At 41.3% G+C, this 24,357-nt stretch overlaps 1 protein-coding gene and 1 long non-coding RNA gene across 2 annotated transcripts in view; one reads left to right on the forward strand and one right to left on the reverse strand.

The window, feature by feature from the left end:
* Positions 1 to 24,357, forward strand: part of NBAS (NBAS subunit of NRZ tethering complex) — a 317,777-nt gene that overhangs the window by 255,173 nt on the left and 38,247 nt on the right. Inside the window, exons 45-47 of the mRNA XM_077844072.1 lie at positions 12,199 to 12,417; positions 15,441 to 15,643; positions 17,640 to 17,729. Coding sequence (XP_077700198.1) covers positions 12,199 to 12,417; positions 15,441 to 15,643; positions 17,640 to 17,729 — 512 coding nt within the window. The remainder of the gene's footprint in view (positions 1 to 12,198; positions 12,418 to 15,440; positions 15,644 to 17,639; positions 17,730 to 24,357) is intronic.
* On the reverse strand, positions 2,208 to 5,408 carry LOC144324714 (uncharacterized). The gene is made up of 3 exons (XR_013390147.1): positions 5,005 to 5,408; positions 3,133 to 3,281; positions 2,208 to 2,411 (listed from the first exon to the last, which is right to left on the reverse strand). It is a non-coding gene; the product is annotated as an uncharacterized LOC144324714 (long non-coding RNA).

Raw genomic sequence — 24,357 nt, forward strand, 5'->3', positions numbered from 1 at the left:
TTTCTGTGCATAATATTTAAGATACTATTTCATAATATTTTATAATTTAAAAGCAGTGCTTAAAGGGGCCTGAATGGCGCGGTTGGTTAAACATCCTGCTCTTGGTTTTGGCTCAGATTGTGATCTCACGGTGGTGAGATCGAATCCCACATCAGAGACAGTGGCCTCTGCACTCAGCAGGGAGTCTGCTTCAGATTCTCTCTCTCCCTCTCCCTCTGCCCCTCCCTCCACACACACACACTCTTTCTCTCTCTTTTTTTTAAAAGATTTTATTTATTTGAGAGAGAGAACATGAGCAGGAGGGGAGGGGGAAGGGATAGAGGGAGAGGGAGAAGCAGACTCTCTGCTGAGCAGGGAGCCCAGTGCAGAGCTCAATCCCAGGACTCTGGGATCATGACCTGAGCTGAAGCAGACACTTAACCGAGTGAGCCACCCAAGTGCCCCCTACTCTTTAAGATAAATAAATAAATCTTAAAAAATATAAACATATATATAAAAATATAAACACAAAAATATAAACAAAACAAAAATATAAAAATAAATATATATTTTATATATAAATATATATAAAAATATAAACATATATAAAAATATAAACAGAAACAGTGCTTACATGCTAAGTACTGAGAATAAAAAATGAATAAGATATGGGTCCTGTTCTGATGGATCTCATAATCTAATAAGGAAAGCAGACACACAAATAAGACATATATGCAGCATTGAGTATCCATATAGAAATTAGTGGTATGCAATTGATAAAAATATGCGATTGATAAAAAAATAATTTCTTTAATGAAGTCAATTAAATCTAACTTAGACAGTTTGATACCTCGTTTGTAGCCTTGACGTTTGCTGACCCCCCTGCAAGTCATCCTGTTATCATTGGAGCAGATTTGCAGGTGTTTTACAGACTGAGTTATATACTCCATTAGTGAGTCCTGTAATTAAGTGTTGTGACCGACATTAAAAACAAACCAAAAAGACTAGACTGTAGATTAACATCAGAAACCATCAGTATGCATCTCACCACAGTAGTTGTATTGTTGAGGAACTTTTGTTTGTTCTTAGTATATTCATACATACATAGGTGCTGATACTGAGTTTGGCTATGCAGTGTGCTTCTTACCCTGGGTCTTGAACAAAAAGGTTTAGAAACTGCTGGGTCTGCTGATTAGGTTCCTGACTACATATATCAGGGGAAGTGATGCTCAGGCAGCTAGCCCAGGACAGCATATCGGTGTCTTTTAGTTATACACACACACACACACACACACACACACACTGTTATCACCTAAATTCAGAACTGCCGCCTTCTTTCGTCTCCCCCTTCCCTACCCCACAATCTGTCTGGACTCTTTCAGTGACCTCCTTACTTCCCTTGAGCTGCTGTTCCAGGAGCCACATGCTTCTGGATACCACTCACTGTCAGCCAGTTCACTGGGTCCTTCGGAAGTTTCAAGCCCCCAGAGCTTGCAGTGATGGTTCACATGCTTCCATTGCTCTTAGAATTAACCAAGGGAAGCTTTTGCAAAAGACAGGGGTTTCTTTCCACCAATACCAGTGACTTCCCTAACCTCACATGCAGTCGGGAGTCTAACAAGGGCCCAGGAATTCTCATTTTTGAAATAGTGCTCAGTTATTTCAATGCAGGTGGTCTAAAAATCATACTTTAGGGGAACAGTGTTCAAGATAAAGGTACCAGCAGAGTTGAATTCTGGCCCTTCTCCTGGTCCATGGTTGGTACTTCCTCCCCATGTCCTTATGTAGTGAAGGGACAGGAGGCTCTCTCTGAGTCTGCTTTGAAGGTGCTAATCCGTGTAACAGGGGCTCCACTCTCCTGACCTAAGTACTTCCCAAAGGCCATCGCTTTTGTGGGGGGATTGGATTTCAGCATATGAATTGGGAGGGGACACAAACATTCAGACCATAGTCCTTGATATGTAAGATTTTTTAAATCTTATTTTAAACAGGTACAAAGGATGATGTGATTCTCTATATTTTAAATGTTGACACTAATGTAAAACTGTTACGGAGCTCTCTTTGTCCCCAGGGTAATCCACAGTAAATAGCGACTTGATAATCACCTCTGTCCCTTTAAAAAATCCAAAACAAGCACATCTTTAGCGGTTAGGAAGGCTGCATCTTTCCTTTCTCTCAAATGATTTGTACTGTTTCTTTAGTCCAAGAAAAATAAAGCAGGGCACCAGTTAAAGTCGATAAAGACAGATTTTATTTAGTGATAACTGCCACAGCAGGGAGGACAGTGTACATTAATTGAGTTCAACTCCTCTGAAACAAAAGGCAGGAGACTTTGAGTGCTGAGGTGTGCTACAGGAGAGGCCCTGCCGGGTCGGGGTCTGGCTTGGGGCACAGGACTGGGCCATCCCCTGCGTCTGCCAAGTGACACTGACCTGGAAGAGAAACCCCACCTTCTTATGTCTTTTTGACCGAAGATAGTTGTGCAAGTTGGATTGAGTGCTTTACCCTCCCACAGGATGGGGAACTAGGGCAATCTCCCTGAGTGTCTGCATTTCAAAGAGATACTTCCAGGGTCTCAAGGGGACTGTGCTGCTTGGTAGCACATTTACATCTCAAAGAGGCAGAGAAAGGATTTATAATGGCAAGCTTTCTAAAGTGCCTGCTCCAAGAAGGGGGTTCAGGGGCCTGCTGGTCTCTCCCTGGGTTTTGGCTAGAACAAACAGTAAATTCTACTGGCAGTTTTGAGCTTTCTCAGGAAGCAATCTTTAGAGACACTGGTCATCCTAGAGACCTAGCCTTAAGCTGCTAGACGTCCCCCTAGAGTCTGGTCATGTCTGTTAGTTTGGGAGTCAGTGAGCAAACGAGCAGAGTTGTCTTTGGGCCAGGAGTTTCTATAGTTTACTTGCATGTAATTGTAGCACAGTGTAGTGTTTTTATGCTTAAAAGTCATTTTTCTGTATCAGAAATAATACAACTAATAAATACAAACAAATTAACATTTAAATTTTTTCTTGTGACCGTAGAGCTCTACTATTTAGAGAAATTATTCTGTACTGAATTATTGTTTTAGTCATGCATTTGATCAGAACAACATAGGTGTGTTAACTTTTGATAAATAAGAATGATAAAATTAAAATTATATTTAAAATGTACCTCTTGGGCAGCCCCGGTGGCGCAGCGGTTTAGCGCCGCCTGCAGCCCAGGGTGTGATCCTGAAGACCCTGGATCGAGTCCCACGTCAGGCTCTCTGTATGATGCCTGCTTCTCCCTCTGCCTGTGTCTCTTCCTCTCTCTTTCTGTCTCTATGAATAAATAAATAATAAAAAATATTAAAAAAATAAAATGTACCTCTTAATGAGATGTGCAGAGCTTTAAACATTGCTTTTTAATTAGTTTATGTGCCCTTCAATGAGTGTTACTTCTTGCTAGATTGAAATTGCATTCAACATTAGTTCTTTCCACTTTACATTTTTATAGATATGAATATTTAAAAACCTTGTTCATAGTGGTTGGGGAGGGAGTTTTGTCCTAGCAGTGCCACTCAGGTCTTTGCCCTTTTCAACAGCTAAAACTCACATCATGGTCTATTGTTAAAAATTATTTTTGATGATTTATCAACCGACAACTCAATTAGATCTTTCATAAATTTTGTAGAAAGCACAAGAACCAGAAACCTTGTGACATGCAAAGAAAAATGAATTTTCTAGTTGGAGTCCTGTCACACACCAGTATTTTCAGTCTCCCTTGTTGTGTGTTCTGGAACTTTTTAGAAACCAGAAGGATGTAACAGAGTCCGATTCAGGAAGAAGGTGATGCATGTCTGTCTTATATAAGTGGAGAAGGCCTATGTGAAGGGGGAGCTGAGAAAGAAAATAGATTTGACACCTTGACCTCCAGAATTATTCTCAAGATCAGTTTTAGGACAGAAGATTTAGAGAAGGTGAAGATTTAGAAACTCTCTGTACTGGTGAACCCTTCAAAAAACTTTGTGTGCTGCTGGGGCACATTCCTCAGTTGAAGCCCACTGACCTAAGGGAGAATGTGTAAGAGCCTCACTATGGCACCCTTGGTCACCCCAGCCCTCCTTTGTATCTCTTCCCCTGTGGGACAGCCTCCTGCCCCAGCACAGAGAGTTTCTGCTCCTGCCACCATGGTCTTCTCCTTGCCCCTAGAACAGTGGCTGTCTGGGTCTGGCATGGGAGTGAGACTGGAGGAGGAGGTGTCTAGCTTTTCATGGCAAGGGGATTGAGGGGGAGCCATGGGGCATCAAACTCCTGGGATTGTTTGATCTTTTTCAAAAACACTTCTTCCTCTTTTCCCAAATGCACTGTTAGCTGCTGTTCTGAACCCATTCCTCCACCCGCCCACCCCCGAGATTCTCCGAGGTGGTGAGCTGCGGGTTTGCAGAGGAGGGTATTCTAGCCCTCAGATGTTCTAGAGTCACAGGCACAGAACATTTCTCTTTTATAAAAAGCCTTTTTTAAGTCCCCATGCTGCTGTCTCTGCCCAAAATCCACCCCGCCCACCTTGTCCACATGAATTCTTGCACATCCGCCAAGTCGTGGTTCAGGTGTTAGCTCCTTTGTAAAAGCTTTCTTGCCTTGCTAAGATATTTTTTCTTGGTGCACCCACATAATTCATTTATACTGGTTACGTTTTATAAGTGCTTATTTTTGTGTTTGGTTTCCCAGTATGATCTATATTTTTCCCACATAGAGATCATGCTTTAATTTACCTTTGTATCTCCTGTGCCAAGACCAGGGCTAGCATTTGGTAAGTGGGGAAATATTTGTGGTTGAAAAGCAGGAGGGAGAGATGGGTGATTCTCTGTTTCCCTCTCATTCTGCCAACTCCCTCTACTTGCAAGCATGTCCTCCCTCCCTCCCTCCCTCCCTCCCTCCCTCCCTCTCTCTCTTTCTGTAAAATAAAATTTAAAAATATATATCTGCTTTGTAAAATTGATCAGCCTGAAGGAACATGCAGATGAGGAAAGTTGTCTTAGTGAATTTTGCATCAAGCCATTACCTGAAAACGATAGTACTGATTGTGCCAACTTCTGCTCATGTTCCGTGCATTCACCCCTTCCTTCCCAGTCACCATGATAAAGCACCGTCCCACCAGCCTGGCAGACAGGCCATCTGTGTTGTCACCGCTGCCTGGTTCTTCTTCCTCATTCCCTGATGGACCTTTACTTGTGCTCATATTCTGGTCAAGCCAATTGACTCTCAGGTTCCCCACTTGCTCCTTTGACCTGGTGGCTCTTGGGATGCTTTTTCTATCTTCATGCCTCCTCACTGCTGAGGATTCACTTCAAGAGTGGCCGCCTGTAGCACATGTTTCCCAGCCTCCCAGCTGCTCACCTTCAGCTGGGACATAGCTCTCTTCTTCTCCTTCTCCTCTCCTTCCTCTTCTTCCCCTTCTTCCTCCTCTTCTTTTTCCTCCTCCTCCTCCTCCTCCTCCTCATTCTTCTTCTTCTTTTTCTTCTACTACTAAAGATTTTTATTTATTTATATGAGAGTGAGAATGAGAGAGATCACAGGAGAGGGAGAAGCAGAACCCCCGCTGAGCAGGGAGCCCAATGCAGGGCCTGATCCCAGGACCCTGAGATCATGACCTCAGCTGAAGGCAGAGGCTCAACCAATGAGCCACCCAGGTGCCCCCATAGCTCCCCTTCTTGAGGCCTCGACAGTATCTCCTCTTTACCTTATTGCTTTTTGATAATAATCCTGCCTCTTTTTAATGTTCTTTATCTCTTTCTGTATTTCTCATTAGCCTTTCACATGCCCAGGGGCAGGGACCTGATCTAATTTGTCTGTATTGCCAGCACCCAGCCCAAGGCAAATGTTCATCATGTATTCACAGGATGTATATCAAATGAATACACTCAAAGCGATCACTAGCTTAATGTCCTTGCGCCTCTTCTGTGCAGTTTCTGATCATTGTCCTGATGGCATATGTCTGGTCCTGGTTTGTTTGTTTTGAGTCCTTTAAATATCCTTTTGCAGTTTTAATCTCCAAAGGCCTTCTCCCAGGAACAGGATGCTGCAGAGTCAATGGTAAATTGGAGTCTTCTGGCACAGTCTGGACCGTAGGTTTCTAGGCATGCGCTGAGAACATGCCATTTCAATGCCCTTTTAAAGGTTCTCTTCCCCCGTTACCCTGTATGTTGATCGGAGTTGTGAGATTGAACAGCTGTTTTCTGTTTGTCTCCGATGTACCTGACATTATTGAGGTGCTAGGAATATAGAGAGTTTAACAGACACAGTTGCCACCTGAAGGATCTCACTGTTAGTCAAGGAGATGTACAGGTGAGCAGACAATTTGAATGGAGTGTGGTATTTTCTTTGACACTGGTAAGCACAGAGCACTATAGGAAGGCCTAAAAGTGGTTTATGACCTGGGGAGGAGATGATGTCAGGGATGCTTCCAGACCTGTGGACTCTGAATTGAGTCCAGAGATGAAGACAGATGAAGCAAGGCTTGAGAAAGAATGACATTTTTTTGCTCAGTTTCATATTTTTCTTCAAAAAAGGTTCTTCGACATGTCTTTTTAAATGGGAACTGAATAAGGCATCTTTCTGTTATTGTAATCCTCAGTATGTACGGGTTGCCTTCAGCGGCTTCTAATTCCTATACTTCAGGTTCTGTAACTAGCCTGGTACTCAAGGTCACTTACAGTTTATTCTCAGTTCTTCTTTCCAGTGATAGCTTTTTAATACTGTAGGTTAGGGGGTCACCCAGCTATGGCCTACAGGTCAGATTCAGATTCAGCCTCCTGCCAGTTTTTGTTTATAGCCTTTAGTTCTGATTGGCTTTTACATCTTTTTAAAGGATGGCAAAATCAACTGACCCAACAAAGTAGTTTGTAAGGCCAGCGCATTTTCTACTGAGTCCTTTTAGACCTCTGCTCTTTCTGACCTGCAGTGCTTCCTGATGGTTACACATATACCATGGAGCACCGGCTTTCCCACCTCTGCAACTCTGCCTCTGCTCTTCTGCCTTTTAAATGTTGTCATTCATCCATTCATTCACTTACACATTTCAACAGATTGGGTGGTGGTTATGTACGAGCCACATTCTGGGTTTGGGGTTCTGGGAATACAACAGTGACTGTCAGCACGTGGAAACAAAATTTGTCAGTTCTGGGAAAAAGCTAATACAGGATAAGAAGAGAGAGAGAGAGAGAGGGAGAGAGAGAGAGATGGGTTAAGGGTGGAGGGAGGGCTAGCTTTTACAGTCAGTCGAGGCCTCTGATGAGGTGACACTTGTGCCAAGTCCTCAGGGACGAGCCATGAGGATACCTGGAGAACATCTCAAGCAGAGGGACTGCATGGAAGTGAGTCTGTCTGGAGTGGAGTGAGAGGGTAGAAAAAGAGAGAAAGTAGGATTAGACAGGTCAGGTGGGGTGAAGAACAAACCATGGTGGGCTTCCTAGGGCCTTGAAGGCTGAGTTTTACTCTTGGTGAATTGGGAAGCTATTAAATAGATTTGAGCAGAGGAGTGACATGATAAGATTTATGTGTCTAAAATACCACTTTGCTACTGGGGAGTGCTGGACTACCCACTTAGCTCCAGGATCACAGTGGCTCAACACAACAAAGGTTAATATTCCTTCATGCTCCTAATCCAGGAAGAGCCTGTCAAGGGTTGTCTACCACAAAGTCACTTAGCATTCAGGCTGAGGGAAGCTCTACCATCTTGTATTGATGCCATCTGGGCCTTGCATCCTCCTCGACTGCCATGGCTGGGAAAGAATGGAGGCTGGAAAATGATGCATGTGGGTTATATCATTGCCTTGGATCAGAAAAGAAACAGGTGTCCTCTGCTCAGCTTTCATTGGCTGGAATGTGGCTCATGCTAGCTGCAATGGGATTGGCATATGCAGTGGGGCCCATGGAATGCTTGTGTTTGGTGAGCTCTGTGCTGTCTGCCAATCGGGAGACCATTTAGAACCACTGCCATACGAGAGGGGCAGTATGGCTTGGAATTGGGTGGTGGCCATGAATGTGGTGGAAATTGGGTAGAGTCTGGATATATTTCAAAGGTAGACCCAGTAGGATTCACAGCTGTCAGGGATGACTCCTCCGTTTCTCCCCCTTCCCACCTTCTTATCTCCTATCCTAAATATGATTTCTTTGAGCCTGGCTCATGTTCTCTCTCATTTTTCCAGAGGGCCTACAAAACAGATGCTCAATACACACTTATGGAGTGCTAGAATAATTTAGTCACTTAACTTTATTTTACAAAATCCACATTAAAAAAAAAGTTACTAATTGCTGTCAGGGAATAGTTTTACAAAATCTTTGATTGCTTATTATAGAAATACATATGTGAATGATGTGTTAATGCCATGGGCTTCAAAATAGAAGGTTAAGAATAAAAGTACTTTGTGGCTACTCGAGCTAGTGAAGAAATTGCAATTTTTCACTCTGATTTTGTCAAATTTTTTTCCTCTTACTACTTTTCTCTATCCTGGAAGAGTTTAAGGAAAATAGGTCTATTAGGTTTATTCAGTGTGAAATGAAACTTGTATTTTAACATTTTTTTAATTCTTAAATTTTTTTATTTAGATTCAGTTTGCCAACATATAGTATAACTCCCAGTGCTCATCTCATCAAGTGCCCTCCTTAGTGCCCCTCACCCAGTCACCCCATCCCCCCACCCAACTCCCCTTCCACAACCCTTTCTTTGTTTCCCAGAGTTAGGAGTCTCTCATGGTTTATCTGCCTCTCTAATTTTCCCCCACTTGGTTTCCCTGTATTTTTTTTTAAATGGGTTCTACACCCATCATGGAGCCTGATGCGGTGTTTGAACTCATGACCCTGAGATCAAAACCTGAGCTGAGATCAAGAGTCTCACACTTTTTTTTTTTAAAAGATTTTATTTATTTATTCATGAGAGGCAGAGAGAGAGAGAGAGGCAGAGAGAGAATGAGGCTCCACGCAGGAAGCCTGGTGTGGGACTCAAGGATCACGCCCTGGGCTGCAGGTGGCGTTAAACCTCTGGGCCACCGGGGCTGCCCAAGTCTCACACTTAACCAACTGAGCCACCTAGGCACCCCAAAATGTCTATTTCTTAATCTCACTCTATAGTCTTTCAGTGATAAACCTGTTTTTAATAAACAGTGAAAAGCTTAAGTGTCCAAAGAAGCAAAATGCTCAGTCCTTACATCTGTTACCATAATATCATTCTGCCCCTTACACAGGCCCCAGCTCCTGCAGGAAAAATAACTTAGAGTTGTGTTTCTTTACACTCTATATTCTTGGTAACTGTTGGGTTATTTAGTTATTTTAAAATATCATTAAAAATAGTAAGGGGGGGGACCCTTTCTGATGACACTGGTGATGAGGTCAAATAATTTAAACCCCCAGAAAGTTCACTTGCCTCTACTGACCATTGTATGGCCATTCCATAGCAGGTTCTAGGCAACCACAGATATCAGTGTGAAGCCTAGACTCAATAGTGCTGGGCAGCTAGAGTCTACTTGTTTATAAGCCAAGTGGATGATGAACTTGGCTTTTGGGACAGATGACCTCTGCTGGCTGTGGAGGCTGAAGAAACGGATGAGTCCAGGATGACTTGTGCGTGTCTTGGTATTGAAACATGAGTAGGAATGTACCTTGCAAGGAAGAAAAGAGAGAGTATTTTACTGAGACAAGATACCTAATGACAGCAGGGAATGATGACAAATTTATGTGTACAGAGCTTAGAGTGGAGGCTACATTTCTATTTAAGACTAGATGGTTAGCTTGGAGCTAGTGTATGAACGTTCTGGAGTGCCATACCAAGGAATTTTTGGAGCTCACGAAAAGGTTTTTCTAGAAGGGATCACATGGCAAGTTTATTAGGAAGATATAAAAAAGAAACTTATATTGTATCAGTTAGCTGAATGAAAATTCATCTTCTGTTTATTGAGGACTTATGATGGGTAAGGCATTGTGCTGATTGTTTTATATATTATCTCATTTAAATTCTCAATATGACATTGTATGGTAGATGACATTTTTCACATTTTCCCAGAAGAAACAAAGGCTTGAAGCACATTGTCAAGTTGTTTAGTCACCAAGTACTGAAAATTAAACACAGGTTTTCTGAGGTGAGTGCTCTTCCTACTTGCCAACTACTTCAGGAGTGGTTGACAATGGCAGGTTAAACCTTGGACAACAAAGATCACATCTAGATCACAAGTGGCACAGAGACCACTTGTTTCTCCCAGGATGCTGTTTCCTGCACATGTGACCTGCCTGCCTTGTCCTTACTGTCTTGCCAGTCTGTGGTTGAAAGTCTTCCACGCCCATTGATAGGCTGAGAGAATAGACATTTGGCCAGCTGGTATCTCCAGATATTCCCCAAGCCTGTGTTTCTTGAGGAAACAAGAGTGAGTGGAAAGGAAGGATTCACTATGCCAAGTTCTTGTTTGTCTCCACTTCTGTCGAGCCTTCAACGTGTACTCATCACATGCTCTATCAGAGCCTGTACGGAGGTAGACGTGGCAAAGTGGAAGCTGTGTCACATGCAGTGAGAGGGGAGCACCAGCTCCATAACCAAGGCACCTGGCTTCTGGATTTTACTTATCACTCACTCAAGGAACCCCAACATATCACAGAACCTCCCTGGGGCTCATCCACATGATGGGAGAAGTAAGGAGGGCTGTTGAACTAACTATACATGAGTTCTGTTGTCTTGTTTTTCCACCACAGAAAAGAGTTCACAGTGTATGTGAGGGAGGAGGAGAATATAACTGGTACTTGCTGGTCCGTGGTAGCTTCTGACTTTGTCCTATTCCATGAGTACTTGGAGGTAGAAATCTGGCTATAAACCTTAGTGGAAGCTGCATTTGCAAAGCACACACTGAGTTACTGTTGAGTGGAAATAGTACCTTCCTAAGGTTATTTTTTACCCATACCTGTAGGGGTTGAAGAAAATGTCAGCTGTTTGCACTATCATAGCATGAATTCTATGTAGAGTGACTTGGGGTGGGGGGGAGCTGGTGGGAAATGGGAGGTCTGGACCAACCTGCCTCCTGGTGTGGTCACTGATGCCATGTTTTAGCAGCTGTGGTACTTTTTAGAATAACCAGAGACACACGGTTAAGTGACTTTAAGAAATGATAGTAAAGATAAGATTTTGCCCTAGGACTCTTTATCTGTTTTTATTTTATTTATTTAAATCAACACAAAGTCCTTCTAGGGCTATAGTACAACAAAAATGTACTTGAGTCATTGACATGAGGCTAATAAATCTAGGATCCAAGGCAGCACAAATCAGCAGTTCCTAACAAGGCCCGGCATGGCTCCCCAGTGTGTGATGCCTCCATCAAGAGGGGTTATGTTTAGACTTGAGGCCAGGTAAGCTCAAATGTTTAATAATATTAGGAAAATATACCCCCTAACAAAATGACTGTCACATATCAGAATTCAATTGTAAAAAAAAAAAAAGAATTCAATGAATACTTGGTGAGTGAGTGAATACGACATCATTATAGAACACTTGAAAAGTTGAGAACAAAATTGCTCATAATCCCAGCATGTTAACAGAACAGTAGTGTGTGTGTGTGTGTGTGTGTGTGTGTGTGTGTGTTCGTGTTCAGTCATACACACAGGTTTAGTTTGGATTTTAATATAAATATGGCATAGTTTTATGATTTCTGATTCCTAAAATTTAACATTTTATGATAAGCACTTTCCAAATTGCTATGCTCTTTTAATAATTCTAAGTTTAATGACTATATAATGTTCTATCTAGTAATTTATCATAAGTTAGTTACCATTTCTTTTATTATTAGGCAATTCGATTGCTTTTGAAGTTTTATAGTCTTATTCCAGTTAAAATCTTCATGCCTGTACTATTTTCTTCTTTTTAATTATTTCCATATAATAAATGATCAATACTGGGAATTGTGGTTGTAGAAATGACTCCTCCTTTTTGCACTGTAACCAGTAATCTACTTGAATGCTAGTTTCATCATGCCACCCACTACTTTTGTGTATTAGCATGAAAAAAATCATTATTTACTAATTTAATAGTGCATATGGCTCCTCATTGTGGTGGTTTTCCTCACAGAAGAAAAACTAATATAACAAAACTCCTCTTCATGTGTTAAAGTTGTATGTTAACATCTCACTTTTGTTCTCTCTGCCTCGCTAATACCTTATTAAATATGCCATCTCTGATCATATGGTTTGTCTCACTGTTGTTCAATTCCTTTTTGTGTTGAAGCTGTCTGTGGAAGCACGGAAAGAGATGACCAGGAAGGCTATTCAGATGGTCAAACATTTTATTGAGAAGCCACGGAAAAGAAATTCAGAAGATGACATTCAAGAAGCGAGTGACTCTAAAGTTACCTATGGAGATGCCCAGAGTCATCTGGAGAAATCACTTGCTCACCTGGAAACCCTCAGCCACAGTTTCCTTGTTTCTCTGAAGAACAGTGAGCAGGTAATGAAGTAAAAACTTCTCTGTGCCCACTCACTCACATAACATAGTACATGCTTTCGTTTTTCCTTTAAAGCCACAGTAGTGGTTTTGCTCGGGTTTTCAGTCTTTCAGATGTCTTTGAAAATGGTCCTCAATCCTTTATCCTTTAGCTTTTTCATTACCTCTTGATTATCAATTCAGTTATCAGTTCTTTGAAAAGGATTTAAGGCCACTGATCAGGATTGATCTCAGGCAGGGAAGAGGCGGGAGGGATGGGGGAAAGGCCCCTGAGTTTAACCCACGTTAGGTGCCTGGGGGATGGAGGGTTCCTCTGAAAAGATGATCAGGACAGTGGTCTGTGAGCCTGTTTTGCTGTCTGAACTGAAAAATGATTGATTTTTTTTGTCCCTAATTTTCAGAAAAATTCCAAAAGAGCCATCCATGCCTGCTTCAACAGTTTTTCGGTTTTTTTAATTAGATGCACTCATCCTGTTTTTTTTTTCTTAATATTTTGTGTTTCCAATATAATTTTATTATCGATCCAATTTTTTTGGCTATTACAATTATTCCTAGTTGGTTTCCAGTTGAGACCTTCGTGATATCTCAAAAAAATATTCTCAGAAGAGTCCAGAGTCGCTGCCCATGATGAGAGTTGAGGCCCAGTGTGTTAGGGCAGCATGAGGAAATCCTTTCTCTGTAGCTTTTGTAGTTTTTCTGCTGTGCTGTTGTAGCCAAGAGAGTTTTAGCGATTTTTTCACATAACTGAGACGTTGACAGATCAATCGGTAAATGGTTTCATATCGGTGCAAACAGTATACAGATATCTAAGTAATATTTCATTTACCCCTTTAATGTTGATGGTAAATGAAACTCTAAGTGGCCACTAATCTCTTTTATTTTTCTTAAACTGTACATGTTGATTGAATTGTGTTCTTGGCTTATAAAGAACAATTCCTGACTAGAAAGATGGGTCAATGGAGAGCAGTTCAGATAATGAACAAATGGAAGACTTCAAAATTTGTATGAGACACATAAACTCAAAGCCCTCATGGAAAAGACGGGAAGAATTCAAAAGTTTGATAGCAGTTTCATTTCATTTTGTATTTTTTAGTGCTATTAGCCTGTCTAATGAATCACATTAAATGATGTACAAGCAATAGAGAAGGCTTTTTGCAGGGAACAAATTGGCTTTACCAATCTTGATTTTATCTTTCTGACATGTACCGTGCTATAATCCATAATTATGAGAACTAGGGTAAAATTTGAATTCTTCAAGTAAAAGTGATTATACTTATTAGTATAAAAAATTAAAGACTTGTCTTATCTTTTTTATTAAATATACCATGCTCAGATCTGGAGAATTGTCACTCCTCTCCTTGGAACAAGTATTGTCTTTGAATGATTAGAATAACATATATGGGGCCAAGGGGATTATTAATGGAAATAGCTGTTTGTTTCAATGAGGCTATGATTTAAAGGTACCAGTAGCTGCTTGCAAATGCCATCAGTCAGACCATGGAGGTCCAGTGTAGTAGACTCTTCAGGTTCCTAGAGTGGACCTCATTTGATTTTGTTAGGGTACTTTTCATAGCAAGCACTGGAAATAACCTTCAGCCTCATACATTTGTCCCTTTTAAGTTCAGGCCATAATTTTAACCTCTTTAGTCATACACCCAGTGAAAGAAGATTCCCTGTGCCCCAGATTAACGCAGTCTAAACTAGATGCCTTTATTCTACAGTGCCTCAGTTTCCTCTTGTTCAGGAGGGATACTAGTAGCCACTTTGAACTCACAGCAATTTTATTTTATTAGAAGTTTCACGGGCCACCTGGGTGTCTGCCTTTGGTTTAGGACATGATCCTGGGGTCCTGGGATCAAGTCCCCATTAGGCTTCTCAGAGGGAGCCTGCTTCTCCCTCTGCCTGTGTCTCTGCCTCTCTCTGTCTCATGAATAAATAATAAAATATTAAAAAAAAAAAAAAAGAAATTTCACAGTGAGGAGAAGAGTAAAATGAACGGTCATGTGCCTGACTCACAGCTTCAACAATTATCAGAACGTGAACTATCTTATTCCATGCATACCCTCACCCCTTCCTGGGGATTATTTTAAAGAAAATCCGGGTCATCATTTTACTTTGGCTGTAAATACTTCCATGTCTGTTTCTAAAGGATGCATGCAAACACCACCACTACAACATGATCACAGTAAAAAATTATCAGGAATTCTTTAATATCATCAACTGACCAATTGTTTGGATTTTATATGGTTGTTCTGAAAGTCGAGAGGGTATATTCAAGATTACTTGAGAAACTGTACAGAACCTGGAAAGCATTCTTAACACTTAGTGACCATGTTTTGGTATGATGAAAACTAGTGGCTTGGGGCCTATTTCATATATTATTTGTCATATTCATTTTTACAGACAGTACCCAAGAGGGGCAGGCTGTGTGCCATGGAGGTGGGGAGATGTCTTTTGGATTCTGATCTTCCTTCCCCTAATTTCTAGCCGTGTGACTTTGGCCATGTTACTTTGCATCTTTGGTTTTTACCAATTTACTTTTTGGTAAAATGGAGCTAAGTAAAACTCCTTGCAGGATTTTAGGACCATTAAATTAGGTGACACGCTAGACTACCTGGGTTTGCGCAGTTGATACTCCTAGGTCTGAGCTGTCATGTGGTTGCAGCCCAGTAATAATAATAGAGAAACTTATACTTCAGTGAGCTCTACCTTGTGCCTGACATTGTCCTAGAGGCTTTTACACTCTCTCATTTAATGTTAACAATATCCCCTCTTCCCTAGAGTCTCTGTCCTCATCTTCATTTTGCAGACACTGAAGGCCTACAGACTAATACGTGATACAGCAAGGGTCTGTACTCAAGCCTCATGTCTCTGGAGCCCAAGCCCTTCCTAACCACTGCCTTTTCTTCAGTTTGTAGTTCTAGTATATTCGGTTTGAGAATCTTCTTAATATGCTTCACTGTGTACATGTAGACACACTGAATTCCTATTTGATAACTCAGGTGTTGTGTGCCATATCTTTGCAGGAAATACTGCAGAAATACGGTGACCTCTATGATCTGTCCCGATCAGAGGAAGGGAAACTTCGTGAGCAAGCTGTGGCCATGTGTCTAGATGGTCTGCCTCTAAGAATGATTCAGCAGCTGCTACAGGTGGCCGTGGGCCCTCTCGACATCTCGCCCAAGGATGTGGTGCAGGGTGCCATAAGGAAGATCATTTCTGCGTTGAGGTAAGCTAGAGAAGACTCGTTGGGAACCTGAGGTGATAGTGTGCCAATAGTAGCACTCGTTTTACAGTAACGAAGAAAAAAATACCATGTATGTAGAAGTGTTTTATAAACTGAAGCACTTTATAAAAGTGAAACATGATCATAAGATTTCTGAGTCTTCTGTCTTAAGAGACCTTGAGAATGGAGAACCACGGACATACTTCACCACTGGTATTATATGTAACATGCCCTAAAGCTAACTTCCGGCTAGACCCTCTCCTTCCAGGGAAAGGCCAAAATGGCCTGTGAGGGAGGTAGCTGCATGTCAGGACATCGTGGGACCCCAGGTGGATGTTCTGCTCTTGCCTTTTCTACTTCCACTTCTTTGTAGAGGCTGCAAAATGGTGCCCAGAAGCTCTTCTTGAAATACACAAGGCAAGGTTAATCATATACTGAAGAAGTTAGACATCTGTTAAGTGTCTTAGAGTTTTATTTACCTGCAGTTAATGGCGTGGAACCAACCACTGAGAAGTGCTAGCTTTCTGTCAGTGTGCCCGTGTCTTCGTGGGAGGATTGGGGACGAGGGGGAAAGCCAAGCTCCAAAAGAGAATGAGGCATCAAGTGCTTTCTGTGAATAATGCAATTAGGCTGCAAGATTTGGTTGTGTTTAATGTATTCTCCTTTTAAGCCTGCTTTGTAATTCTGCATTGCTCTTGAGGAACTTTTTGATTAAATGCATGTCAGTTTTCCACAGCTGAACTGAAATCAAATGAGCCTTTATCAGTTTAATTACCCCAGCCTCATACAGTTTTCACCTTAATGATCTGCGGTATCTGGTAATTCTGAAGAGAGAGAGGGAGATATAAAATATCATAACATTTTTTAAGAAATAACAAATGTCAAATTAATAATGCTTTGTTCTATTATTAGCCTATTATGTTTTGGTGGTGGTGGCTGTAAAAGCCACCCACTTTCCTCTTTCAGAGGATGACACTTGTTGGTTGTATTTTGCATCTTTTGATTTATGTTATCTTATTACTGTTCCTTGAATCAAGATTTAGATGAGCCTCACCAAAACAAACATTTTGAAAAATGAGTGCTTTGATGAATTTAGCTTATTTCCTAAAAATTACACATTGTCATGAATAATTAAAATATGTGATATTTTTACATTTATAAAATTCTGACATAAATTATACTTCTCTCTCCTTCCCTGTGCCCAGTTCCACTTGTAAAGACTTGGTTCTTACCTAATAAATGTTATGCTTAGCACACAGAAGACATTCAATAAATGTGAATTAAATCTTTCTGCAGTGGGAGGAAAGGGAACTTGAGTTCAGCTACCACCTTTTCAAAGGAAAAGAAATTGCTATTGACAGCATCCATAGCATTTTCTTTTTAGAAAGTTAGTAAAATTTAGTAGGTATAAAATAACAAAGGCACATAAAGAACTGAATCCACCAGTTGATTTAAATCACATCACTTAAATTATTCAGAAAACTCACCTAAAACTTCTTTTCTCCTGTTGTTTTTTCAAAATCCAGTTAAGTCCTAGACATACACATTTGTAAAACGGGCATAATAATAGTACCTATCTTGTAGACTATTCGAAACTAAATGGTAGAATGTGTGTAAAGCACTCAGCAGTGCCTTGGACCTGGTAAGTACCACGTAAATATTTGGGTTTTATTATTTTTTTTTAAATCCAGCTGGAGAATTTAGATGATAATATATTTAATGCTTAAAATAGCTCATCTATCTAATGTTCATGGAATGTTTTTTAAATGACGTAATGCAAGTAGATTTTATTTTCTTGATAGGAAAACCAGCATATACTAGATTATGAGCTCCTTCAGGGCAGAAGAGGTTTCACTTCTCTATCCTTAGCGCTCGCAGAGGATATGCGTTGGCAGCTTCTCCAGCCAGAACCCAGTAGGGTGCTTGTGAGCGTGAACACCACGCTGCTTTCTGAGGCCGAGCCCTGTTCTGAATCAGTCCTCTCTCTCTCCCTTCACAGTGGAGGTAGTGCTGACCTCGGTGGGTCGGGGGACCCCCTCCAGGTCCTGGAAGGTGTTGTTGCGGCCGTCCATGCCAGCGTGGACAAGGGGTAAGCCTAGCATGGTGTGTGTATCTCACCTCGTGACACTCCTCAGAATCTCTGAATCACTTTAACATCACTGTTTATGAAACTGCCAAGGCATTCTGGAAGGAAGAGCGGAGGACTTTCCGCGTCACTAGAGAGGCTCTGCATCTGGACACGGGGTTACTGCAGCTGTCCTCTTGCCCCGTCAGCTCTGGCGGTCACTCCCTTCTCTCCAGAGCCTTGTTTGCCGGGCAGAGCGTGGTCTCTCTCACTCATTCTGCATGAGGCCAGGAGAGAACTACTTGGAGCTTCCTTAGGAGAGAAAGGATTCACACCTCAGGAGGTTAGCTGGACTGATTAAGTCTGCAAACTTTCTAGAATGTATGTATCGTCTTTTTTGAAAGCTTTCTATGCATTAGGTCTGTCTTGCCCGAGGACTATGAGTATACAAGCTTTATAAGTCTTGAAAGGTGTGTGTCTCTAATGCCATTTTTAGAAAGAATTTTTCATTCGGGTGCAGTGGTAGTGATCGGAAGAACAGCAACAAGTTGGTGGTTCTGTGTTTGCCAGAGCTTAACATCTTTCATATGTCTGATATCCATGTCATCCCTGTAAGGCCTTGCCCCAATTTTCTTACCTATTTTATTTTTTAAAAATAATCACTACACCCAATGTAGGACTGGAATACATGAGTCTGAGATCGAGTCACATGCTCTACCGACTGAGCCAGCCAGGCACCCCTGTTTTCTTTTTTTAAGTGGGAAATATGATATAATAATAATGAAAAAATATTTTTGAAAATGCCCCATAGTTCATTCAGTAATATAATTGTTTTCATTTGCATATTACCTTCTAGTTATTGTGCAGATACAGATAGATTTTTTTTTTCAGATAGATTTTTATACAGCTTCAATCACAATGTGTAAACACGGAATAGTCTTCTTTACTTGCTACTGTAACTCTTCCCATTTATCTTTGTAGATTTCCTCATGATTATTTCTGATGGTTGTATATGTTGTTGCTGTTTTTAGAGGAAGCCTTGCCGGGAGTCATAGGCCTAGGACATGGAGCCAGGATCCCAGCCAGGCTCTGAATCATAATTTAGCGCTCAGATGCCTGTATAGCGTATTTTTGTGTGTTGCTTTGTGCCCGAGGCTTGAGTGGAGGAAACTAGGACTGGCCATCTCGGTGAATATGGGACAGCATTGCAGCGAGGGCCCTCTACCTAGCCTCGTGCCTTGCACCATTTTTCTAAACCCCTTTGCTTTGGGGTCTTGAAGTAGTAAGGAAGCTAAATTACACCTCTTATTCGAAAGAGAAATGAAATGATCTATGTGTTTACTGTGGGCCATACTCTGTTGCTGCATCACGAGGAGTTAGATACGAGGAAGAAGTAGCCTCCCACTGGAGCAGCTCAGTCTTGCAGGGGAGCCAAGCCTTCCCGTTGCTCTAATTACCATATTACCCAGGGGTGAGTGCAGTACAGAGAGCGAGGAGGGAGCACTTAATCGTCCTGGAAGTCAGGGCAGGATTCGCATGGGCGACATTGGTCCTGGTCTATGAAATGTGCGTCTGTGAGCAGGAGGTGGGAAATGGTACCCCAGGCTGAGGAAGCCGCCTGCACCACTGCGGATGCAGCAGGTAGCATAGCAGGCAGGGACACTGCGTGGGGAATCCCGAGCCACCTTCCAGGGGTGCGGCCAGCATCTGCCATTCCAGTCAGAGCCCATCAGTTGCTTCTCTGCCTGCCACTCCCCAGTGAGCTGCTGTCAGAGCACAGCTGCTTTCAGGTAAGGCCGACCTGGAGCCTGGCATCATAGGATGACAGGATCAGGATAGGCAATAAGCCCCTTCCAGTGGAGACATCTTAAAAAGATTACAAGGTAGTATTCTTAGTGAATTTCCAGCCAAATATACAGATGAATCCAACCTGGGTTTCTTACATACAGACTTTTTTTTTTAAGCTTTGTTTTCCAAAGAGGAAGACATTGGGGAATGGAGAAACAGAGCAAGATCGTACTTTTTATTCTAGAGACACAGCATAAAAGTCCTCTTAACAGAGAAACTTCAGTGAACTTAACTTTTCTTTTCTTTTCTTTTCTTTTCTTTTCTTTTCTTTTCTTTTCTTTTCTTTTCTTTCTCTTCTTCTTTTCTTTGCTTCTTTCTTTCTTTCTTTCTTTCTTTCTTTCTTTCTTTCTTTCTTTCTTTCTTAAAAAAGAAAAGGAAGAAAGTCGACGTCATAACTTTCATTTCTGGCAAGTCTTTTTTTTTTTTTGGCAAGTCTTTTTTGAATCCAACATGGTTACACCTAAATCCTTGGCTTCCATTTCTCTTCCCAAAACTATGTGTGGCAGATCCCATAGGGGTGTCACTCTCCTTCCCAGGTAGCCCCCAGTGGGGTCTTTGGAATGACATGGGATTCAGACCCTTTGAAAGTAACCCTCTCAGTCACTCATTACACGACCTGATAGGACTACCTAACCTCCAGGAGGCCATGCTAGGCCTGTGTGTCACCTTCACCTTTGGGGGCATACCCAGCCTCCCTCAGTGCCAACCTCAAAACTTCACCATCCACTCCCCTCCGTGACATCTGTTTGGATAGTAAATCCCCTATCTTGGCGCACATTGTCCACTATCACACACATTGACACGCTCTTAGGTTAGGCCTCCATCAACCCATAGTGGTCCTGGCAGGGAAACTGCATGGAAAAGTAGGAAGTTGAGTGGGTGTATTCATGGCTACCACCAAGTGTTTGGTTTTGCACCTAATTTTTAGAGTTTATGTCATTATCAGTATGGCCTCCTTTCACTTTTTTCTTTCTAAGATTTTGTTTCAGAGGGGTGGGAGGGGCAGAGAGAGAGGGAGAAGCAGACTCCCCTGCAGAGCAGGGAGCCCAACCCAGGCTCCATCCCAGGACTCTAGATCATGACCTGAGCCAAAAGCAAGATGCTTAGCAACTGAGTCACTCAGGTGCCTCCTCCTTTGATTTTTTTATATTCGTACAAGTATGATCTGCCTTTGAGCTGCAGCTTCTGACCATTCGTAAAGCCCCCCGTCCCTCCTCTTCTACCTCTGCTGTCAGCCGCACACAACCACAGCACCCAGACAGGTCACCAGTACCGTGTGTGGACAGACAGGCTGCCTTTCTAGTGTAACCACATTCTTGCCTCCAGCCATCAGGGTTAAGTATTGTCAAGATTTGAAGTAGTGGAAAAAATCTTTTATACCATGTACGATTAAAGATGAGATTAAGGTAATTAAGTGTTGAGAAGCTTGTGCACATAAATTTAACTTTATGAGTGTGTTTTCTCCCATGATTTGTGTATGTCTATAACATATTATAAGAATACCTAGATCCCTGGGTGGCGCAGCGGTTTGGCGCCTGCCTTTGGCCCAGGGCGCGATCCTGGAGACCCGGGATCGAATCCCACATCAGGCTCCCGGTGCATGGAGCCTGCTTCTCCCTCTGCCTGTGTCTCTGCCTCTCTCTCTCTCTGTGACTATCATAAATAAATAAAAATTAAAAAAAAAAAAAAAAAAAAGAATACCTAAATTTCCTGTCTGTGTTTTGATTAGATTGCTTAAGAAAAAAGGGTTGAAAAACATTCAATAGCTAAAATAATAATTTTCTAAAATAATACACTTGTTAAACCTGGAACTAAGAAAATATGCATTTAGAAACACAAAAGTAATGAATATATGACTTAGTGCCGAGATCTTCGAAGTGGCTGTTCAGCAACCCACTTAATCCTCACAACAGCCCTCTTATGGTGTTATTATTACCTCCATTTCAAATTAGGAAATGATGCCCAGACAGGTTTTATAATGTGTGTCCGGGTCAGCCAGATAAGAACATGCTATGAATTTTCTCTCACCAGATCTCATCTGCTTCTGACATTAAAGAGCCTGCAATGGACAGGAAGGTAGCACTTCACAAATGCCACTGTGCACGGGAATTGCCTGGGGGTCTTCTTAAAATACAGATTTTACTCAAGTAGCTCTGGGTGGGACCTGAAATCCTGCTTTTGTAATCAGCTCCCGAGTGCTGCGTAGTCCATGGACTACACTTGAAGTAGCGAGGTCTTCAGGCATCACTTCCCACTGCTTTCCCGCCTCTTGCATCTCCTTCCCTATGCTTTGGCCTCATGTCCTTTTCTACACGTCCCCCATCCACCCCCGCTTCATGTACCTTTAGACACCTCCTAACAGGAATGATACACAGTGCAAACCAGTCCATTAGTGATTTCTCAAAAGGATGTACAGAAATAAATCCACGCAGAACAGATATTGAGGAATTCTGTGCACTATTCAAAAAGGAAGAAAGATTTCCTTCAAAACTATTGAGTATTTTAGAAGTTTTTGTTTGTGCAAATTGCTACTTAATCACAGTCCAGCTTCAGCTATCTGAAGGCTTCATGTATATTGAACAGCGTCAGATCATTCAGACTTCATTGAGCTCTTTGGTATTGCCTAGGGATTTCACAGTATTTTTAAAGCACAGAAAAATAAAAAGAAAAAGCCCACCAAAGCAAATTGAATCTGATTTCTTCTTTGTCTTCATGCTCTGTGGGGCAAAATAAATCATCAGATGTTGTCTGAGTGCCCACAGTGCACGAGGATTGTGTTCTGTTGTACTGAGCCCTGCTAACAGCCACGGTCACCATTAGGATGGCCAAGCCACTCTGCTACTGCAGTATTTCTCAGGGCCACCTCAGGCCATATTTATTATAATAGTTGTCATTTTTCCTCATTTTAGTGAGATGTACCCAGGCTCTTTTTGATAAATCCCTAAGAGATCCTGGATTGGCATACATTTGACAACAGCCACAGAGAGATGATTATTAGTATTTGCCAAAAGTTAAGACTTGAGATCAGAATTTTGTGTACATCAAAATTATTTTCTTTGTAGGAACTTTTCTTTTGATAGAATTTGATTATGTTAATTATTTGCAGAAAGTCACACTTTTTACTGTACTGCAAGACCATTAGCATATTTTGAGTTCCTTTATTTGCAGTTCTCTTAGTCCTGGCCAGGTGTGCCCCAGTTATTTCATGGAAGGTAATAAATAGCAGATACTACGCAGGGGACGGTCCCCTCCCTCTAGCTCTGTAGGTAGTGAGGAAAGCATGTGTGGTGTTTGGATCAGTTACTTGCGTTGAGGGATCTACGTAAAACATGGATATTGGGGTCTCTCACTATTCGCTCACTTACATTTACTTGCTTCCCCTCCTAGCTCCCTTCTTAATCTTGCCTAGGATTTTATACATCAGAGTTCACACACTCATTTCCTACTGAGGCCATGCCAGTAACGCAGATGAGCAAGGTGGTCTGGGCTTAGGGAGAAGTAGAAGGTAGTGGAGGCGGAGGGGAACAAGAGCTCACACAGGCCTTGTCTAAAGGAAAGAATTGCCAGTGTGTCCTTTTTATCCAGCTTTTAAAAAGGATGAGTGCAGAGATCACAAGGGAAAAGTTTTTTTTTTTTTGTTTTTTGTTTTTTTTTTTAAATCTAAACAAGTTGATGGATGTTAGCTAAACTTACTGTGGAATCATTTCACTATACATGTAGGTCAAGTCATTATGCTCTATACCGTAAATTTATACAGTGCTGTATGTCAGTTATATCTCCGTAAAACTGGGGGAGGAATTAGAGGAGCTGGGAATTCTTGATTTCCTGTAAAAATTTTGAATCTTGATACATTGGCATATGCCATACAAGCCAACACAGAAATTCAGCTGCCAGTTTGTCACTTCCATATAGAAGATATGACTAAGTGACCTTCTGTTCCCTTCAGACATTCACATTCTGTGACATTTATGTTTATAAGAAATCACAGTGGTCTGTGTTCGTCTTGTTGGAATGCAGTCTTACCTTTACCCGTTCCCAAATAAGAATAATAATTTTATTTCAGTGCATCATGATTATATAAAGCATTTACCATCTCTTTTGAGGAACCTTAACCACTTAAGTTCAAGGTTGAGTTGTCTTTGTATGAATATGCCAGGTACAATCCAAAAATTCTTTTACCAAGGATTAGCTTATTATTGTTCTCACTATCTGTCTTTTTACTTTGATTCAGTAATTGCTTTTGTTTGGCTAACATTTCTCTTCCATTCCTTTTGTGAATATCCTCTTGTGCTACATTACACAATAGAACATCACTTTTTTTTAAATTAACCATTTATTGAACATATTTTTGTTGTTATTGCTGCTGCTGTTCTTTGTTAATAGAGCTATTTCATAGGGCTCCTTATCTTTTGGGCCAAAACCAGTTGTGTGAATCTGTGTTTCCTTTAGTAGTTAATTTTTTTTAAAAAAGTATAGTAGGTTACTCTGTGCAGTATAATAACCTCCTCCCCAGAAAATCCTCATTAAGGAGAAAAAGGTAGAAAATGGCTATCTCTTTTGCAGTGAAACTGTGAGTGATTTTTTTCTTTTATCTGTCTTATAACTTTTTAAAAACAATTTATATAATTTTATAATAAAGTAAAAATGTTTTGAAAGAATGTTCTTTTTATTCCTAAGCTCATAAAATCTCTCCTTGCCTTCATAAAATACTATATAAATGGAATAACTTTCTTTCTTCCCATTATGTTTTTTCACATTAAAAGTCATAACTGGTTATTTTTCATCCACCTATTTACCTCAAAAA

Source organism: Canis aureus, chromosome 12, assembly GCF_053574225.1.
Source record: "Canis aureus isolate CA01 chromosome 12, VMU_Caureus_v.1.0, whole genome shotgun sequence".
In the NCBI taxonomy this organism is placed as follows: Eukaryota; Metazoa; Chordata; class Mammalia; order Carnivora; family Canidae; genus Canis; species Canis aureus.